The sequence below is a fragment of the Xiphias gladius genome, chromosome 21 (assembly GCF_016859285.1).
Source record: "Xiphias gladius isolate SHS-SW01 ecotype Sanya breed wild chromosome 21, ASM1685928v1, whole genome shotgun sequence".
NCBI lineage: Eukaryota > Metazoa > Chordata > Actinopteri > Istiophoriformes > Xiphiidae > Xiphias > Xiphias gladius.
In genome coordinates, this window is record NC_053420.1 from 23,314,878 (window position 1) to 23,337,177 (window position 22,300).

Consider the following 22,300-nt stretch of genomic DNA (forward strand, 5'->3'; position numbering starts at 1 on the left):
CTGTATTTGTGGGTGTCCGAATGGCTGAAGGCAGGATGCCAAGGTTACTGGTCTCTGACTTAGAGTAAGGCGTGGGATTGAATCGAGCCGTTTTATAACTTTTTGGGCTGGCTTGTATGGTATGCTTTCAAACTCCTTATGAATAAATTTCTTCACACTTAATTCCCCATCACTCGCATTTTGCCCCATCAAAGTACCCTACCGATGCTATATATTATCCTTTTTACAAGTTTGTTTAAACACTTCTCTATTTGTCATTTTTCTGAAATGAGTGGATCAACATGCCAAACTAAAAGAACAAGGCTGGTGATATTCTATATTTTTGTTATGGCTAACAAATCCCATGAAAAGACAATAACCAACAACCAATTTATCTCACTAACAAGTCTTGTCTTTGTAGTTTATTCATCTGTGTCACAGAGGTCCATCGTGGTCCAAAAGCTATAAAAGAGACACCTCTAAGCTACACTGTTTCATGTTGACATATTCCTTTATTACAATGAACATGAGCACTTTAGTTTATTTTTGGTTCAATCAAAACAAGCCATCAAGATGTCAATTCCCTAGAGCACCAACATGTGCATAAATCCCCAGCTAAAATAGTCCCCAACAAATGCACTATTTACTCTTGTTTGGGTAACATTTACTTAAAGCTACACTTCCCAGCTGATACAGTGAATTAGTAACCCTTTTCAAAAATGAAAAAAAAAATGCATTTGTGATAAAAGATGTACATTTACATCTTCATTATGAACCAATGGGTTTAGGGCTGAGTGCAACAGACAGGGTAGGGAAATTGGAAGCTATTGAGAGACAGACCATGCATTGTTGATTTTGGTCTTTTCATGGGACTTGCTGACAATAATAAACCTAAAGACTAATGCACCCTTATCCTTTAAATTCAAGCAAAATCTAGTAGTCTATCAGTCCGGCTGTATGGTCCTTTAAAGGTTCTCTGCTGTGCCACATCCCTCCACCTTGTGGCACTGTGAGGGCTCAGGCTACAACAGTGACAAAGACAGGAGCCCCACCGTCCTCCCGCAGAGGAAATAAAATAGGTTGCCTCCGTGGGGACGCCACCTGTTGCACATCCCACCATGCTCTTACAACCATTAAAATCATTTCACACCACTGACATCGACAAACCCAGTACGACTCTGGAGTAGAGCAGGTTTCCATATGTTCTGTCAGCAGGGAGAGTCATTTGAATACTCATTTACATCTTCTAATCTATATAATAATTACGTAAAGGTAATATCTCATGGGGAGATAATGTATTCATGTTACAGAAGATCATTTTAGCATGATGGATGTCTTCTCTCCCCTCCTTCATTATCTTATGGTTTTTACATCGCTGTAGATTTATTTTTTGATAATTGTTTTTGAATATTTGCCATTTTCATTGCTACTGGGTACTAGTAAAGTATTTAAAAAAAAATACATAAACTTACGAAATAGTTGGCCAAAAACAATGTGTAGATATACAGTAAATGATCACAAATAAGACAAGGATTTTGATTTATGCTGTGATCACGCAAAATCAAGCTTTGCTTTCTGTTATACAAAACATTTAACTGTAGCTGCTGGAATTTATTTGCCTTTGTTCATACGCTGACTAGGATGGGTCATTATTGAAACACAAAACTTTTTTCAGGGCTTAAATTTTCCTTTTAGGAAGGAAAACATGGCACTTCTGTCTGCTTCCCATCGACAGTAAGAGGTCATTTTTCCACACATTTGATGCCATTTTACTTCCAAAAAGTTATATGATCTCAAAACTGCACATGAAAGCCCATTAGTTTGTAATTCTTTGCGGCCAAGATCCACCAAAAATATATGTAACATAGGCGAGTTCTGCTTTCTCTGCTCTTGCAAACTGTGTAGGAATTATGTTGTAGTATGTGATGTATGTTGTGGAGCCAGGACAGTGACTTTTGAAATTGAAAATAAAATTTGGCACAGAAAACAAAACCTGTACTGAAAATGGAAACACTGGCATTGGCACTGGCACTGAAAAGTTTCATTGTTTTTATTAAAACCACCCCTTGTGAGATTTATATATTAACAGAAATGTTTTCAAACAGTATTTTTGCGGTTTGCAGGAGAAAAGACTTAAAGGATGAAGGCTAAGTGGTTGTTTTTGCAAATGTACGGCTGTGGAACTGCCCCATTTGTGTTGCTTGTCGAAGTTTGTTACAGTTCACAGTTTACCTTAGGTTTTCTAGCCAAGTCATAGCTAACATCAGCGAAAGTTCTAGCGAACCTCTGCCAAACCAACATAACGGTACCTATAAGGTAACGATAACCCAGCCCACTTCTGTGTAGTTTGAGAGTTCCAGGTGAGCTAAGTGTGCGGTCGGGCTGGGCAACCAGAAGCTCCGGAGTGGACGGTGGGTCAGGAGGACACACTTTTCTCAGTTCCAATACAACTTTTTTAAGCACAAGCGTTTCAGTACCAAGGTTTCCCTTTCCGGTTTTGTTTTCAGTGCCAAATTTTATTTTCAATGCCAAAAATTATAGTCCCTGGCCGGTCTCCATAGAATGTCACTCTTTAGTTTTAGTTATTTACTTCCTAATTCAAGAATCATATTTTGGACAGTGGTTAACATCTGGAATATCAATTAGTGGGAATTTATATTTTTAATAGTATTTTATTTTTATTTTTCTTAGACAGACAACATTAAAACCTTGTCTAGCGTACTGTAGCATGAACAGCTGTGTTTGTACTCACACACTGAACACATGTACACACACACACACAATCCACATGCCTCATGCTGCAGATTGCAACACTGAAGACCGTGGACAAGGCTTTAGGTTGGCAGGTCTTCCTGTCTCCTGTGTATTAACAGTCCACACTGTGTGCCATCCAACTCCCACATCCTAATGACCTGTCTTTAGTCTCTGTTGGTGTGTAGAGATTTGTTTTTCTGGGTCGTGTCCTTAACCTGTACCCACCTCAACTTCCCATAACACCAGAGGCTGACCTTTACAGGAGACAGGATTAAAGTGAGGAAAGATGTGTCTTTACATTTGCTTGTTCCCTCTAGTATATCACATTCAAGTCGCCCAAGTTCAAACAACTTTCAGCTAGCCAGGCTGCAGATGACTGCCAGAAACCTGGGTAGCTGTGCAAACATGAAGCTAAATTGGGTGTGTATTTCTGATTTAAAACTTTCTTTTGACCTTGTGACTGTGAGAAGAATATAACATTAATCAAATGTCATTGTCCATCTATCTGACATTAGGGGTGAGATAATATAACAACTGCTTTTACTTATTGCACAACAAGTAGGGCAGAGTCAAAATTTAAAGAGAGGTTTTCTGGCAGAGGGTTTAAATAAAAGTAGTCATGTTCATCATGATTGCCAAAACATAAGGGATATGGATTCCTTAAATTTATTTGTTTTTGTAACCCATACAATGGTTCAAGATTTGTCCGCGTTAAGGTGAAGGGACGACAGTGTAATAGAACATTTAACCATCACAGTGGTTATCAGACAGAGAGGGCTGAGTGTCATTTGCTTCACGACTAGGTCATAACCTTTAAATAATAAAAAGTTGGAAATTGATATAAATATTTTATTAAACAGTGAAAAACATAAACGGTGAGATTAAAAAGAGCCACTGTTTTATTCAGTCAGACTCAACAGCGCTACGACAGAGTTAGGTTTGAAAATGTATAAATAGGCAAAGCTGTGCAAATAGTTGATACTAGTTAAAGAGCCACATTTAAGAGGTCCTACAGTTTCCATACAAGTTATATGACACAAATTAAATGTATGTATTCTAAAATTTCAATACATTTGGTTTCAGTTTATTCTAAGTGGGTGTTCAGTTTATAACAAAATGATCCATTTGTGAGGTTGTTTCTTCATTTGCTGTGGAATGAATCCTCATGTTCTTTGATCTCAGCATGATGGCTCTTTTTTAGGCTTCTTACACCTTTTTTTGATGTGGGTATTTTTAACCTAGCGTGTGTGTGTGTGTGTGTGTGTGTGTGTGTGTGTGTGTGTGTGTGTGTGTGTGTGTGTGTGTGTGTGTGTGTGTGTGTGTGTGTGTGTGTGTGTGTTTGTGTGTCAGCCTTCCAGAGGTTTTTGGGTAAGAAGGACGTATCCCAGGAGCTGGAAGAAGTCCACGCGGAGGCTCGAGCTCAGGACAACCTACACACCGTCTCTGTGTTACAGCTGCTGAGGAGCCAAGCTGTTCGCTGGCAGCTCATCACCATCATCATCACCATGGCCTGCTATCAGCTCTGTGGCCTGAATGCTGTAAGCTGCAGCTCTTATTTCACTTCTCTCAGATTTTAATTGGAATCCTGTTCTTTATGCTACCTCATGGGACACTAAATTAAGAAAAAAATTGGTGAATTCATTTGGTGTTTTTAAAATAAAAGAAACATATATGGGTAAATATAGGATAATAAAAGTACCTTCTTTCAACACCATTTGTAGTGCAAAAATTGAGCATATCAGCCATAGAATCCTTTGAAGATGCTCTGTCACACCTGCAGTTACACCTCAACCTTGTCAATTAGCAGATTTACATAAGTGCCATGACAGGTAGGTGAAGAGTGTTTCCTCTTCTACTTGACAGACTCAAACACGAGAAAGAGTTATTCTGCTCCCTTCTTTTCAGACCGCGCGGAACACTATGTTGAATTTGCTGTGGGTTCATCACTATGGGCAACCCATTTCACATTAAAGTTATTTTAACAATTTCCTACATACATGTATTTTTTTTAAAATATGCAGCTTTAATGCTTAGCTTGGTCACCCTGTCACTGGAGCTGCAATTTTTTGTCAAGTCAAACATAAGACTTACTGTTACTGCATCAGGTATGAAGCTTTGTATCGATCAGGCTTTTATTGAGACACTGCTGCAGCTTCCTGTAGCCTCAGTCAACATGACATATGACTCCTACTTCCTCGGTGCGTTAAAATAAGTCTGCACAAATACATGAACGTTTAAGTGCTTTTTTGGTAGGTTTTAGATATTTTAATGTAAGCAAAAGTATTTCCAACTCTATAAAATTCTCCAGCAACTGTATGTGGGGTTGTTTGACAAAAAATACAGGGCTGGGTGTGAACTGCTGAACCACTGGGGTGTGACAAAGAAATGAATGCAATCATAGCCCACTTGTCAGTAGACCAGGTGTGGCAGCACATTGCAAACAGTGTCCCTCTGGGTATAAGCATGCACAGGTGGGTCCCTATATTTGTGCTCTCTTAAATATAAGGTATTTTTTATTTGCAAAACCTTGCAAAAATGTATCCTGCCTAAGGAAATACTTTTTCATCTGCTTTTTTATAATAGAAGGTAAAAAACTATATATATATATTCATCATAAAATAAGAGTCGGTCTCTTTTTAAGGTTGTGGTCAAGACTACTGTGTATGGGAAAATGTGGGCACGGAGAATTCACTTTGAGTCACTCTGTCCCGTGCACTTTGTTGACAAAATGAGATGTTTAACCATCCTCCACCTTCTGTGTTGCAGTATACTTTGTGGGTGGTAATGACAGTTGTCCTATTATGGGACCTACCCTCTCCGTCTTTAGCCTAAAGGTGCCAAGAGTGTACCCCTGTATGAGGAGAAGAGTTGCTGCTGTTTGCTGCCATCCACCACCTAAAATAAAGAGAAGGACAAGAGTGAACAGAGAAAGACAGACTATAAGATTAAACTGGTCTTTTTGAAACTAAAATTAATTAAAGTGGCAAAATGTGTTATTTGACCAACACTCTGCAGTGGGCTGTAAGCAAGGCATACAAATGGATTGTTAGCTTGTCTCCAAATTCATATTCAGGGTGAATATCATAAATACTGATATTTTTGTTTAATTTTTCATTATCGAATCTTAATCTGATGCGTTGATGGACTTTTCCATGATAAACAGGAAGCCTAGAAATTACAAAGCTCATTTACATGATCACAGATATGAACGTAGCTTCATTTACATATATTTTCATTCCAAGAAGACAGGAATGTAATTTAGATCTCTCTGGAGGTCTTTCTTTTGATCTTTATTTTCACTCCCCTATCACCATCAGACCAGTCAAAGGATTCCAGTAAATATTACAGACTGAGAATGACTTGGGGAAGTTCGGCAGAACATTGTGCTGCAGTGAAACTGGGTGCTGATGCTAACTTGATAGTTGAAAAACATTCCTGCAACCTGTGTCAGAGTGTCAGCGTTTCACCTTGTCATAACTTTTAATATCTGACAACTCTGTACACGTTTCGTTCTCCGTTTGTTATCTGTCAAAAGGACCATTGGAGAGAATAGTGCAGACCATAGGTTAGAGGAGTGTATGCAGAGAAAACAGGTAGCCAGGGAGTTCCATATGTTTATGTGTTGTCTCCAGACAGTTTGTAATGGCATGTCACTAAACATGAGATATTTAACATAGGCGACAAATGGCTGCCAGGTTACATAGAACTAGATTAAAAGAATCAACCATCTAGCTATTAAAGTAGCAAATGCATTTTGTCTATGTTTGATGAACGACTGAAAAACAAGGCTGGCCTCTTGTGTAGACACAATGTTACACCCTGCTTTGAGCAAAGTACACATAAATTCAGCTTTAACTAATAACATGAACTTTGTATAAACGTAATAAGAACATAGATTTTAAGAAATTACTTTAATGCTTACAAGCTCTAAAGTCAACAAGGTGGCCTGAATGTCTGTAAGGAAACCTACTGTATATATAATGGTATGTTTTTTTTGTAGATTTATGTGTAAAACAGATAAATTCCAGTGAAATTAGGTTTATTTTCTCACAGATCTGGTACTACACCAATGGGATCCTTCAGGAAGCGGGCTTTGCCGAGAACATCGTCCCCTACATCACGCTGAGCACCGGGGCTATAGAGACACTGGCTGCCATTATCTCTGTAAGTATTGCTACTTTGAATCAACCAAACTGGTGTCAAACTGGTCTGGTTCTGGGCAACAGCCTGCTCTTTAAAGTAAATATTCAAAATATGGTTGTCTACCAGAACAGTCAGCGGTTGCTTTTACCATCAGCTTCTTTTTAATGGCAGAAGATTAATGTAACTCTGTACCACTGGCAGCTCATTACTACAATATTACTACAATATAAATTTGTTATACTGTCTATTTGCAGTATTTATAGCTATTTGTAATGCTGGTGTTTTACAATAGATTAATCTCCGAAAATTTTCACAAATGGGCCAGATGAAAAAGCAAGGATCTCTCCTGTGCAGAAAAATAAATTTTAGTTACTCCGCCGTAATCCTAATGCTATCGACCAAAGTTGGTTTGTGTGGAGGAACCCTGCAAATGAAAGCTGCTCAAACATCGTCAGCTGAGTTGATGTGAAAAGGCAGGGCTGTCAGCAGGGGTTCAACGCTGCTCTGGCAGCTGATCTGTCACTAAATGACTGAGCACAAAACACTTTGCACCGAGCAAAGCGGAGTAATTAGCCGGTGGTAGTGTCTCTGTCGGCAGCTTGTTAGACAGATACTGTAGTATTTTACACCTGAGTGTTACGTGATGATTGATGTGCACTGATCAATGTACACAGCACACAATTAAATATAAATATACTCATGACCAATGACCCTTTTGACCACAGGAACACATATATTGAAGAAGATACTGTAGGTACAATTTAAGGTCCTGGGCCATAGTTCCTCTCTCAAAAATATCCCTGCAAAATCTACCCAGGAACCACCTACTTGGACTTAGCGCTGCTGAACTTTCTTAACTAGTCACACACAAGCCTCAAAACTGCTATAACTGGTGTACAGTCATCAATTCTGACCGCAAAGTGATGGCACAGTTGGGAATATCCTTTATTGTCACTGATATTTAATTTCTAGTTATGTTTTCTATGTCCTATTTTAAATGAGAAAAATTATGAGAGAGAAGCAACGAAACTGACAGTGAAGGCTGAATCAACAGATTTTTTTTTGGCCCATTGGGGTCAGCCCGACAAACTGTAAACACAACATTCACATGTTATCACCTTATAAAGTTGATATGGCTAACATGTTAACAAACAGTTGTCAGATTATACATCCAGCTACCACAGAGCAGCATTAGCATTCATGTTTCAGTCAACCTGACAAATGTAAGTCCAATATTCACTCTCCTTTTAGCTCTGTTTTGGTTCTCCACCAAATCCTCAGAAAAAATATCTGAATCTTCAGCTGCTAAATGCTACAGTATATTCACCAGCTAGTCGCTATCTTTGTCTTACTGGTGTTTGGTGCTAGGCATGTTCAGTGCAATGAGTTATTCAGAGCTTTCCCGCTGAAAACAGCAGCTTGCTTCCGAAAACAATGCTGGTGAGAGTGTCGAGAAAGAACCAAAACAGCTGCGGGTTGTAAAACCAAATCAATGAGCTGAAAGATGCTATAAAGCTCCATAAAGCTGAAGGGGAACTGCAGAGTCTGGTGATAATTCTCGTTGGGTTTCTCATCACGAGTGACCTCTTTCACATCGCACATAATGTGGTAATCTGACCTATTGTTTATCTAAGTATCCTCTCTCAATTAGAGCAGCTTTATCTTCATCTGCTAATTGAATCAATATGGTTATGTAGGCTACTAAAACAGAAACATTTTGCAGATTTTCACTATTTTGGAGACTTGCCTTATGGCATTTTCAACTCCCTTTCCACCTCTGCATGTCTCCATAATTCAACCATCACATAAAAGCAAATTACAAAGAACAATACAATTGGTACTTGGCTTTTTCTTATGATGTCCCAAAATACATGTAAAATGAATCTGTCACTTTTTGATTTGTTATTCATATAATTTGCCTAATCCTGTGTTCTTGAGATGTTGTGGAAAAAACAAACAGAAATGAACTAAAGCGAATTTCACTTACTGAGCGCAGTGTTCACACAATAAACTCTGCAGATTTTTACTTTCTGGGACTTTTTGGTCAAAAAGGGCCGATAATTTACCAGTTTAATAACACATCTATGTGTCAGGCAGAATTTCTGTGCACCAAGTGTTACTTTTCCAACAAGAACGCATCATAAAATGCAGGGGGAAATAGACTCTGCCATCTCATTTAATTAGTCTGTCAATGCCCTGTTTGCGGCTCCTATCTATTTCTGTGATTCCTCTCAGCAGGTGCACATTAAAGTTGATCTTTGATCTGCGTCAGGGAGAAAACTCCACTGAGTGACTTAGCTGCCAGGTGACTGACTTCAAACACCAGCATGTACCCTTCAGACATGAGTTTTCCCTCAAGCCTCACAGCATCTCCCCATCAGCCACAGCCAATTCACCAACCTTCTTATATTACTGATAACAAAGAGCCATTGGCTGTTTTGACTGGTATACACAAATCCATCAGTTGTCAAACTGAATGTGATAATCAATCTAACAAATGACTTGTCACAAACTGTGAATTTTTAGAATTTCAGATGCCATGTAGCATAATACAGTAGGACCAACTTTATTTGAATTTTTTAAACAAGATACTATAAGTGTAACCTGTACAAGGATTGCTTTGTAACAGTACCTCAGCCACTGTCAGGAAAAAGCAAACACATACAGGATAAAATTTTATTTGGCAAAAAGCTGAACATTTGACATCTTTATTTTTCAGAGCAACCTCGAGAGTATTACGAACCTTTGTTAATATTTCATTGCCACTAAATGGATACCATTTGTATGAGCCTCATGTTCACAGTCAGGGACAAGAACCATTAATTGGATTTGTGGTTTCAGGACCTTCAAATATTTATAATATTCAAATCAAAATTCACACGCTGCTTTAAAATACGCCTTTTTTCATTTAAGTGGCAAACATTTCAAAAGTCAGGCTAATCCCTTAATCATTTGATATGTGCTTCTTAATATGACAAACTGAATGCAACGCAGGATGCATTTGGCTGTAACTCTAACCATATCCCTCTACCGGTTATTAGTTTTAGAACACCTTAATTTTTCCAGCTGTTATTTAAGTTTACATAATTCAATTTCTCAGTGATTCTGAAATTTAAAGCATAGAAAAAATGAACAATGACATTTTAAAAACAAGGAATCATGGAATCTTCTTGTTGAATAAATGTAATCTAAATTTTTGACTCATCCAGCAGTTGAACATACTTGTGACACTCTTTCTACAATGGAAACCAAATACTGTTCAGAAAGTTCATTCCAACAGTGTTGCAGAAGTTCACACACATGTGTAGCTTCTGTCCAGTTCATCCCAAACCTCTTCTACTAATGTTTTGAGCCATTATCTTGCTATAGGATGAACCCCCCCGACCAACCAGTCTGTCTTCCTTTGATACTTGCCTGTTTCCCACCATTCTGATAGCAATATACAGTACCACTTCCTGCAGTACAGTATTGACCTAATAATGCATCAGATGGTGTAATAACACAGTTTGTTCCAACACTGCCTTTGTACAGACAGAGGGTTTGTAAGTCATCAATAACAGTTGTGGCAAGTGTAGGAATTCTTTGAATTAACTTTCAAAGCTTAGTTTACTTCCATTGCTGCGGGAAAACTGTTTCTTCAAGTTTTTTTTGTTTTTTAATTTATTTTTTATTTTTTTACCTTGGGCACTGTACGCTTACCTTTGTACCGTTTAAGATTTTTCGATGGACTTGAACTATTGAAATTTCAATAAAAAACTACAAAATGGCAGTGTTCTAAAACTTTTGACCAGTAGTTTACATTAGCAATGCCTTTACAGAGCTGCCAACACACAATAACTTCTGACATGTTATTCAGGGATTTTACATATTCCAGCCCAAGAAGGGGAAGAAATAAGCACCACAGGAAGCCGAGTACATGCAGGGGAGGGTCACCTGTAAATGTGCCCATTCCTGTAAACACACTGAAAATCTATGAGGAAAGATTAGTTGTCTTTTTGCAGTCTGCAGTTTGGTGTTAATGAGTTGTGGGAGTACCCAGGCATTGGGTGCACTCAGAAAACACCACCTTTCCTTGTACTGCTCCATAGGGAAATTAAGATTTGCTTTGCAAGTGCAGACAATTGAGAAGAGGAAGGCTGTCACTTATGGATTGTTCTGTGAAAATGAGAATGTTATGTGAAATATTATATTAAATTATTTGGTAGATTTTTCCTTTCTTTGCATGTCAATGATGCCATTCAGGCCTGTCACTATGCACAATGATCACTGAAAACAACATTAAACACAATATGTGAATGGTATAAACAGGCCGCAATGAAACAAAATGTCAGTATATATGGTAAAACCATACCTCCTCTCTTCTTTATCAGAACACTATGGTATGGAGTGCACAGGTTTTTAAGGGAAGGAAAAGGGCCAAATAATGTTTGATCTCAATAGAAGCCAGGCCCACAACATATATTGATTATTTATTCCTCCAGATTCCACCCGCCAACTGCCAACCTCCAGCGACACTGAACAAAATAAGTGGGCGTAGAAAATATACATGGGATGGATGGATGAGTCAGTCCACCCTTTCCGGTGAATTACTGTATCCTTCAGCAATGTGGAGACCTGTGGCTGGAGGATGGTCACAGATAAAATTTATCATTTAGCCTTCGGTCTCTGTCTCTGTCAAATTTAGTTCTCAGGTCTCTGTGAAAATACCGCTGGCAATTCCCAGTTACAGACTCAGTACAAGACTTGAAGCTTCTGCCACAGCTGGGTGGGGGCTTTGGTGTAATCTGCCTCCTTAGTTGAGATTGGCCGAACAGTTAAGGTGCCTTCAGAGTGCAGACTGAAAACAAGGCAAATATCTGCCTCACGAATTTGACCACTGCTATTTTAGCCTGAAGTATACAGGCTTTCTAACGTTAAATCGTTAAATTAAAAGATAAAATGAATTATCATTCAAATCAAACATTAAATCTGAATGCATCATTAATCAGCCACCAAAGACTCTTCCTTAAGCTCTTTTTAAAACATTTACACTATTTTATATTCTCCTTTTTATTCAGTATAGACACAGCTATTATAACTCCTTTGTGGAACAGATGAAAAAAAACAGGCATTACATATGATCACTTAATGCACAATGCTATCTGCTGACCTCCTGCCCCCTTTTCCTGTGCCCTACTGGGCCTTCGCCTTTTCACTGCGGCACACTTGTCACCACACGACTGGCTAACATGCAAGAACAGTGGACTGTGTGCCATCACTCATTAAATCACACACACCCGACTGTTTCGTCACACTCTAGGCCTTTGGCAAATTAAAGTCTGAACACAAACAAATTATCACAGAAGAGAAAATCTGAATATTATGGTAGCAAAGAGGCATTTCAAATTACAATAATATAGAAAAGAGTCAACATACACTGTTGTTATTTAGAGTTACAGTCCATTTAGGTTACAAATTAACATTTGCTTGCTTCTTTAAATCAGATAGATAGATAGATAGATAGAGACTAAATGAATGCTTCATGTTAACTATGATTCATTTTAATTTTATAATTTCCATGCTGTACACATATGATTATCTGCATATGACTTCCTCTGAAGGCAGGAAGACAATGTCTGATTTCTTCTCTTATCTCCTCAGCTATGTTTTACCGACTGCAGAACACCTGTGTTCAACATATCAGTCTTCTCTTTTAATGTCTCTGTCCTACAGAGTAATTTGTGCCCTCAATTGTCATGAGTGTGAAAAGAATCACAGCGTCATTGTCAGTGTGTGTCTATGTGACAGATTTCCCCATTCAAAGCCTCTCCCAAGGGTTTGACCAGGGCTGGTGGAGAGATTGCAGCTCATGTGAAGGGCCAGTAGTGCCTTAAGCTGTGGTCAGTTGTCTTTAATGGCTCATCTTCCTCTTGATGTGATGAATAATGACCAGACATTTTAGTCCTGCCAACCGTGAGGGGCTGATGTCGCCAGTCTGACCTCTGTCGAGTCTGCCAAGAAGTGGAATACTGGGTTGTGTATTTTCACATTGTGAGAGACTGGTTATTTAATCCAGTTTCATCTGTAGTTCAATATGTAATTAGTGAGCACGAAATGGACAAGACCTGGAAATGCGTTATTGCATTATGCAGTTACAAGTCATTAAATTATAGCTTTGATTTTTTTTGTCAGAAGGTAGTATGACTTACTCACTGGTAGTGTTATTGATACATAGACATTAGCTGAAGATTTGAGTGCCATAATAAGAGACTGTTCAGCCAGCACATGGCTTCCCAGTCATAACTCATGGAAGCAGTGTATTTGGATGTATTGTCATGAAACTATTTGAAACGCACATTCAATCCTTTAGGGGTGAATGTATGATACTAAGAAGGCTTCGTGTATGCAGAGGAGTGAACACCTGAATGACAGAATCAAGGACACACAAAATAATACACATTTTTTTCTGTTCCCCAGATCTCATCTGTGACTGCTAATATCATACACATTCCTAACGTCGACAGACACTTTGCTTCTGTCCCTGCTCTTTATCATAAAGGCTCATACACGCACACACTTACAAGGAGGCTCATAAATATTCAGCCTCTTACACCTACATAGACCTTCGCTGGTGGTTGGTGTGAGTTTTTGTGTGTCTGCGTGTGCGGCTGCAGCGTGGGTAGTGTCCTTAAGAGAAATGTCCTGTGCCTTCAGAGACCAGTAGGATGTGTGGAGATCCACACACACTTACACACAGTGAATTCCAATCATTTTTGGAAGCACTCCAGACCTGAAGCAGATACATTCTGGGGGATAACCTGCTGCCATTGGGAAACTGTTCAAAATAACAAAACAGTTGGAAAAGTCTTGATTTGGTTTCCTTGTGGTGAGGTTATCCAGCATCTCCCCTACAACCCACATACACACACATAGAAAAGCACCTCATGTAATGTTTCCCACCCTGGCTCCACTCAGCAGCCTCGCTTTAAAGGGATACATACTGTACAAACACCAGTGACCATTTACTCATGAAATCCCACTGATTTGGTGAGTTGACGGCAGTGTTATGAATACTGGATTGCCCCAAGGCCACTATGGAAGAAGGCCTTCATCTGTGGCTGGAGCTTTTGTTTGGGGCTCAGTCTGGGCTTGATGGTGGTTGTGAATTGGTCAGGTCTCCATCGTATGCCCTGCTCTGCAACCAGGACCCAACTAGACAACCCCTGGGATGAGAGCAAGAGGTCTCTGTTGAATTATTGATGGGCTACCTGCAGTATTGTGTATGAGTAAATCTTTATGTGTTTGTCACTCTGTGTGTACCATGCTTAGGGTATTCTTCACCACCGAATTTGTTTCAGTAGTATTTACTGGTGGCTTGAAGGGATAAGCAAATAAATGTGATATGCTCCCTCTTCCTTCGGCAAATCTTTCCTTTCATATTCATTTTTTTTGGTCTCTGTCCAGGACTGTGAGGTGCAGTAATGTTACTATATGGAACACACAGTGTGATTTAGAAAGCTGAGGAAATGCATAACATCTGAAATATCACACATCGATATGTTTCATCTGCTTTGTGAAAACAATTGGAAATGTTGTAATAAGACATGTTAGCATGCTAAAATTTGCTAATTAGCTCTAATCCCAAAGAACAGGTCAGGCAGATGGTAATGTCATTAGTTGATATTTTGACCTGATAATGGCGTTAGATGGAAAATTAGGTGAAAACCAAAATGATTAGGATTCATCTTGAATATCTGCACCAAAATCCATGGCAATGCTTCTAATAGCTGTCAAGCTATCTCACTAGAAACGAAAAATGTCAAAATCTTAGTGACACATAAGAAGTGATCCACTGAAGAAGACATTCATGGTGCCCTGCCCTTGATGTATGAAATTTCATTCCAATTCAGGCTGTAGTTGTTGAGATATTTCAGTTTGGACTGACCAACCGACCGACTGACAGTCTGACATTATCAATACCTTAAAATAGGCCTATAATTACACAGCAATGGCACAGAAACCCCTACAAATGACTCTGACTTTACCATGTGTTTTCGTTCTGTCCCCAGGGCTTAGTAATAGAACGAATCGGGAGGAAGCCCCTCCTCATATTTGGCTTCTGCGCCATGGCCGTGTTCTTCAGCCTACTCACAGTGTTCCTCAATTTCCAGGTAAGCTGCTCTTCCTGTTCTTCACTGACCTCAGACTAGAAATACTGTGAGTGAGGAGGTGTCACAGTGCACACAGGGGCTCAGTAATGCGGTCCAATTATAGTGTGAACAAATCACCATCAGGATTCCTACTGGAAATGGGAATTATGTAATTACACATCAACTCTGCAAATAGTATGTATGTATCTCCAAAACATGAAAATAATATTCAGTGCACTCATATTATGTCACATCTTGTGCATCAAATATCATCAATACTTTTATCAATATGTGCTGATTAGAACAATGAAAAAAAAAGGAAATATCTTTTGATATGGTGATTACATTTCCTGTATTTCTGGGGCTGTTGAAACGGAAACGACAGAAAATATATGATGTAGTGCAGTAAATCTCTGTCTCTCTCCTCTCTCAGGACAGTGTGTCATGGATGCCCTACCTCAGTTACATCTGTATAATGGCTGTGATTGCGTCCTTTTGCTCTGGGCCAGGTAAAATTACTGACCTACCTACCTACCTACCACTAGCTTAGATTTTCTTTTTCTTCTTCTTTCTTCTTCTTTCTTTCTCTTTCTATATTTTTCCTTTTTTGTTTCACAGTCCTTCTTCAGAGCTCCACTTCACTTCAAACTGCACTTAAAAGAGATTGAGTAAATACTCAGGTTTTGTCAGATTGCCTAAATCACTTTTGGCCGTAGTTCAGTGACGTAGTTGTTGAATAATCAATGTGGGCAAACCAACTATGGTCAAGTCCTCACTTTTAAAACTGGCAAAGGGACATGGCGCTGTAATTGTGTTGGTTTTTAGACTACTTGAATAAAAGGAATAATCATCCAACTGGTATGTCAGTAATTAGACTCACAGAGAAAGGTGCTGTTATACGTTATCACACTGAACAGGAGCCATATATGGCATGGCACTGTAAATGCACAGGGGACAGTGTGAGCGAGCACAATGGGTCTTGGTGGGAGGTTGACTTTGAGTTTGAAGGTGAGACTATGGCTGTCATCACACATATACATTCCTTGTGAATAATAATGTCTCCAGGGAATGTTCACCCAACAAAGTGCCGCGGTGTATCAGGATGAGCTGAGAAGAAAAAAGCGTAGGAAAAAGTGTGAAAAATGAACACTCTTCGCAGTGATTGCACACAGAAAACTACAGGGTGTAGATTTAATTTTCCTCAACCTAAAAATCATGTCCTTAAATCAAGATAAGAAAAGGAGAAACACACACACACACACACACACACACACACACACACACACACACACACACACACACACAACTGAGGGCTGCGCAGCGCTGCTACTGTCCTCTATTGAAACACCTCCACTTTAGCTTTGGTTGATTAAGTGCCTTGCTCAGGTGCACATCTGTGAAATTCGTTGAGGGACGACAGATAATTTCTCGTTTTTTTCCACTGCACCGCAATGATTTATGGCCTGCTGAAAAAAAAAAAGCCCCGCTCTGCTTAGGAATGGTGAACGGGAGGGGATGAGAAGAAAATTCACAAGAGAGATGAACCCGAGTGCTGCTTTGAGCTTGTGAGTGGATAAACGAGGAGCCACAGTTCCTCTCACATCATTTCACCATCCAAACAGTGGCCCAGATATTTCAGTTTTATGATAACACAAAGATTATGTGGCTTTATGAAACCGAAAAAGGCAACTTCTGTTTTTTTCGCTGTGATGAGTTAAAGGGCGTAGCTGCAGTTATCGCTTATCAAATCAAAGCCAGAAGATTTCATACCTTGCCTCTTGTAAAAAAGTGCATGTTTGTGTGAAATATTATCTTATATATTCACCTGCAACTATGCATTTTCATCCACCTGCCCCTGCTGGAGAGATTGACTATTTTGTGTGTTTGACTACAAATAGCTAGAGAGATAAAACACTGTCAGTATTGTGTGAGATTAGTCATGCCACAATAGAGATCTCTGTAAACAGCCAATGATCTGTAACAATGTTTAGAGAAGGCAATTTCACTTTACATTTGCCAGCAAATCCCACGTTTTTAGAATCTTATTCAGATAAGGAGATATGCCAATAATCAGTCAAGTTTTGTAACATTCAGATATTCAGTTACAGGAATACATACATTTAAAGGAACGCAGCTACAGTATGTGTGAAACCTCCATTTTACTGACATGTTGAATAAATTATTACATTCATTTTAGCAATTATTTTAATAATAACTATTATTACACATACTGTTTATCTCTTACAAAGTGCATGAGACAACAGCCTTTTCTCTGAGACTAATTGTCTAATTGATAGTATATAGTATATAATACTTTTCTGGCTTTGGTAGCAGTGTTTTTGGTAGCGGGCTTTTGTGTAACTGAAATGCAATTCAGCTCATTAAGCTGCAGGTTGATCCTGGTATGAGAGGTAAATCCAACACCTGGAGGAAAGGATGTTTGAGCAGCAGCAGGTAATGAAATAAACTTCATTATGCAAAGAGGTAGAATTTTGCATTCCTATTTCTTTGCACACTTAGGACATGCTTACCGTGTGTCATTACAAGCCTGACATCCATAGTTAGAGGACCAAACTGTGAGGCTCTTCTTTCTTTCCTTCTTTTGGCTACCTAATGCAGATGTCCTGTCAGCCTGCTGATTTTCTATGTTTTATCTGTATTTGGGTCTTGATGCCTGATACCTGCTGCCCAATTGAAGCAGATATTTGCAGAACTATACCCGACAGAGCAGGTGCACTGCGTCCTTTGGTCTGTGAGGATCCTTGTTCTCATTGTGAAGGGCAGCTGAAATCACAAAATCGAACCTGAAGTGCCCCTTTGCTTGTTTGTTTTAAAATAATCTATTTAAAGAATCTCCTTGTCTATAAGAAATAATCTGTTTGAGCTTTGCCTTTATCAAGCTTAGTCCTGTGAAGCTTCACACAGAGGTAAAAAAAACAGTGTTTAATTTTTTTGTCCTCTAACACAATTTGGCAGGCATTCTGGAGGTCTTTGGATTTGTGACTGGCTGCTTTGTCACTTAGAAAATTACAGGCTAGAGTGAAATAGGTTATGTTAAAATCTCGATACTGAAAAGTGTAATTTACTGCAAGTCGTTACCCTCTGCAGCAGTAAGAGGACTCCCGCAAAGATTGGGAAATTTTTGGGGTAGGGTGAAAGCCTGTTTTGGAAGAGTTTGACAAAGCCGTTGTAAAAGTGGGAACAAGCTTGTGTTTAAGTTTGATACCAGAGGGCGTCTGTGTTTCTTTTCCTTCTTTTGTGCATAAATATACAAACTTTAAGAGGTATGTGGAGTTTGTTCTGAGCTGGCTGTGTTTTAAATAGACTATACTGGCTTTTGAGGATAATTACTAAAAACTACTGCGCCAGGCTTTGCATTTTACAGTCAAAAACACAGTTGAATGTATAAAGTGCAGGACGTGACCAGCTTTGAAACACGTGTCCTCTGCGAATGCTCACAGTTTGACACAGACAATGTCTCTACCCAGTATCAGAGCTGCCATGTCTCAATACATGCCTGATTAAAATCTATGCATGTCCGATAAATACCTGCCTACATATTATTGTCTACGTATGACTAGTCTCGTTCTATACTCCCCTCACTCAAACAGACCTGCATGCGATAAAGGACGGGGTTTATATTTTAACCATATGAGCGATTCAGTTCTTGGAAAAGCATGTATTTTTACATATGAAACCCTGACATAGAATGGGGAGGCGGACAGTATATTTTCCCCTTTTTCCGTGGATGTTCATAATACACATGAGCCTACATATTTCTCATGCAGCACCCACCAATTGTTGTTATGAAAGGTCTCCAGCGCTGGGTCAATTTCAGCATGTTGATTTCATCTCTGTGTTATTATCTTATTATCTGTACATGCTCCTAATATACAGTACAGCTGCAGCAACAACATTGTGACCCTTTTCACCATATGCGGGTTTTAATTTATCCTCCAAGTCATATGTAACAGGTTTGGGATAAGACCAAAAATACCGCGGGCTGGACCAGCTCGGTTAAAGGCCTCTGCACCTAAGGGTAATATTGCAGGTAGTCACCCCCGTCACTTAATGACTGATGATGCCAAAGCTGGGGAATGCCGGCAAACTATTGAGATGGCAGAAGCACTGAGTGGAACAAAATACTACAAGATGTAATGCATCATGGTAAATAGGCAACTCGTAAAACTACAGTCAAGAGAAATGTTTAATGAAATCGGTAAGTCATAATAGATGGGTTGTTCAGAAGCAATTTCCTTATGTGACATATGTTTTGAATTGCAGGATAGTTGCTAGTTGAGACACTGTTAAGGTGTAATGATACAGAGTAAACCTTATAAAATCTAGCATAGCATGCATGTGCACTGTATATTGCACCTCTGAAACAAATTACTTCGGTCAAACAAAATCCACTTATAAAAGGATCAACGATTAAAAAAATAAAGCCATTATTTTACATTTTGTCACGAATCGTGTGAGAAAAACCAAAACCAATACTAGATACACCCTGTGAACAGGAATTGTTGGTGCAGCCATATTCCTCTGTGCAATAGAAGACCATTGTTGTCCAAAATTTATAAAAAAAAACACATCAAAGCAGTAACAGTGTATTGGGTGACATTTTCCTTCTTATAACACAGTCACAATGTTGTTTCAGAATAAACTACACTAGCTATACACATTGTATGAAGGAATTGCTCTTTAATGAAAGTTTTTTTAGATGTCTTTGGGCCTACTGCCCAAAGGCATATACTATATGAATCTTTGACTGTAAAACAATACTGGATGAGATAAATTAATTGTTAGTTCTGGTCTTTTTAAAGATAGAATAATCCCTGAGTATCCTTCAAGAAAACAGCCTCATCTGATACTCCAGCCCAAATCTTTAGCCTTCAAAGCTGACTGTAAATATACAGACCACTCTAAAATTTTCCAAAATATTACATCTGAGCTTTGGAGCTTCAACAACAATGATGGTGTGACATGGAGACAATGTATTAAAGCTATAAATTTGTGGAATGACAAATATTACACATAGATAGACAGCATTTAAGTAGATTATGCTGAAGGAGTAGATTGAGGTATTTCTTATTATCATTTTTTTCCTGCTGTTTAAACTATTGGGATCCATTATAACTAACACAAAAATCAAGTTAGCCTATAAGGGGGGAGTTAATATTCAGTCGATATTCAAAATAGAGATTTTGGGTGAAGAATGAGGAAATTCAGATTCTTGTCTCAACCGAAGTACCATTAAATGTCCTATTACACCTGCCCTGCTAGTCCTAATACATATTTCTCACATTCTAAACTACTGTGTGTACTTTTTCTTGACCTACACTGAACATATGACTTTTAATTGGCACTGGCAGCTGCTGGAGCTCTAGGTTATAAATGTTTAGCAAATTTTTCCCAGGTAGGAAGACTTTTCATATGGCTTCAGTCCGCTTACTGACAAGTAGAACTCCTGTCTACTGAAGCCAATCCTTTCTTCTGCCAAACACTAGAGGCGGTGAGGACCACCAATTGTGCAGGGATATCTAGTCAAGGTTAATTGGGTCCATTTACTGCTGGAAGCTGTACTTGGGACTCACCATATAGATTCCTGAAGCTAACCATTTTTTTTTTTTTAATCTGCTGTCTCTATGGTGACAGCCGAACAAATGGTGTGGAGATCATACTTTAAAGTTTTAGGGCGTGGAAATGGTTACATTATAGTTACAAAATAGTTCCAATCCTGCATATTTTTCTTATTTTCCGTTTTCTGAATTTATCGAATCAAAGATGTTTAAAGTATAGTTTTAAAAGCTGACATCTAGCCTTTATTTTTCACACTGAACGTATTTGCTGTTTTTGATTAGAACTGAATCCAGAGATTCTCATTTCCCGCCCTGCTTCTAGCAGGCTTGCACTGCCATCTCATTACCTGGGAATTGTTGATTTTCTTGCTGACTCTGCTTTTGGGCATGTCAGATTTTGCCAACTTGTCAAACCAGAGAAAACATCTCTCCCCAAGCTTTTTCACAACCCTTGTAATGTTGGTGCCCACTGTATATGAGAAAAACTAACAAGACCAGATATAAGAAACAAACTAAGAAGACCAGATACAACCGCATCATATTATGGTTTTGTTTCTGCATCCTGCACTGAGAATGGGATAACAGTTGGCATTTTGATACTATATACATTATACATTTATACTGTACATTACAACAGCTGGAGCTGTTGGTGTATGATGGATCCCACTGACAGCACCAAGTCAAAAAATATTAACCTGCTGAAAAATGAGAAGTGGGGGAGAAATATTTTCCCGTAGACCTCAGAGGGCGGTTTCTTCTGTTCCTGTGATAAGTAAATATCATTAACACTCAGCAGGTTGTCACCTTTCCCATGTGGGCCAGCAGAGACTGACACCCCAAAGATGCAGTGATGTGTTCAGTGGCTTGGGACCGGCAGCTTTTTTCCCCATGGTTCAGGTGTAGTTCAGTGTGAGACAATTTTAAATCAAACCACTTTAACTTAACATCCTTTCCAGCGAGGATAACATGACAAAGACCTGCAGTCCTGTGTTAAAACAGTGTGTTAAAACTGTTAAAATGCGGTGCCTTGCTTGAGGACCCTGCATACATACATTTGCATATTTGTTCTGTGTTATTAAGTCTCAATTGAAGCTAATTAAGGGAAACATAGTGAAATCTGTCAGCGTCAATCCAAAATGTAGTTCCTAAATCACACTGTGAGACACGTTTACAAATGGCCGATTTGGAGCTTTGAAAAGCAAAATTCTAACAGTGTCAGAAATTTGGGACCAAATGGTTGCAAAGTAACTGCTGCTACGATACATGTCTGCAAACCAACCAGTCAGACTAATGGCATATTCACATTACAGCAGAAAAACTGAGGACCTGTGCTGTTCGTTCTATGTTGGTCGGTGTAGTATTTATAATATTTATCAGTGGTGCTGTCCTAAAGGGCACCCCCTTGTTTATGATGCTAATATTTCAGCAAGCGAATATCTTGTTCGTCTCCTCTCGTTCCAGAAAAATACTACTAATTTTCATCCACCTCTCAGTTGACCGCGCTCACAAAGGACAGTGCAGCTTGGGTCAAAGATCAATGACTCTGAACTGTCGGCGAACGCTGCGGCACTTGGCATGTTGTAGACATCTGTGCGGAGCCACCGCAATGCACCACATACACAATGACGGCGAGCTGTTTTTCCGCTGTAATGTGTTTACGCATGACATGAAATGACACAGAATACACTGACTGGTGCAATACTTCAGCTGTACCTT

The 22,300-nt window shown here is 39.0% G+C and overlaps 1 protein-coding gene across 11 annotated transcripts in view; it reads left to right on the top strand.

The window, feature by feature from the left end:
• Positions 1 to 22,300, top strand: part of slc2a9l2 (solute carrier family 2 member 9, like 2) — a 102,950-nt gene that overhangs the window by 43,597 nt on the left and 37,053 nt on the right. For all 11 annotated transcript variants that reach the window (XM_040159383.1, XM_040159387.1, XM_040159384.1 and 8 more), the window contains 4 exons: positions 4,084 to 4,271; positions 6,787 to 6,897; positions 14,925 to 15,026; positions 15,439 to 15,514. In XM_040159383.1, the coding sequence (XP_040015317.1) occupies positions 4,084 to 4,271; positions 6,787 to 6,897; positions 14,925 to 15,026; positions 15,439 to 15,514 (477 nt within the window). The remainder of the gene's footprint in view (positions 1 to 4,083; positions 4,272 to 6,786; positions 6,898 to 14,924; positions 15,027 to 15,438; positions 15,515 to 22,300) is intronic.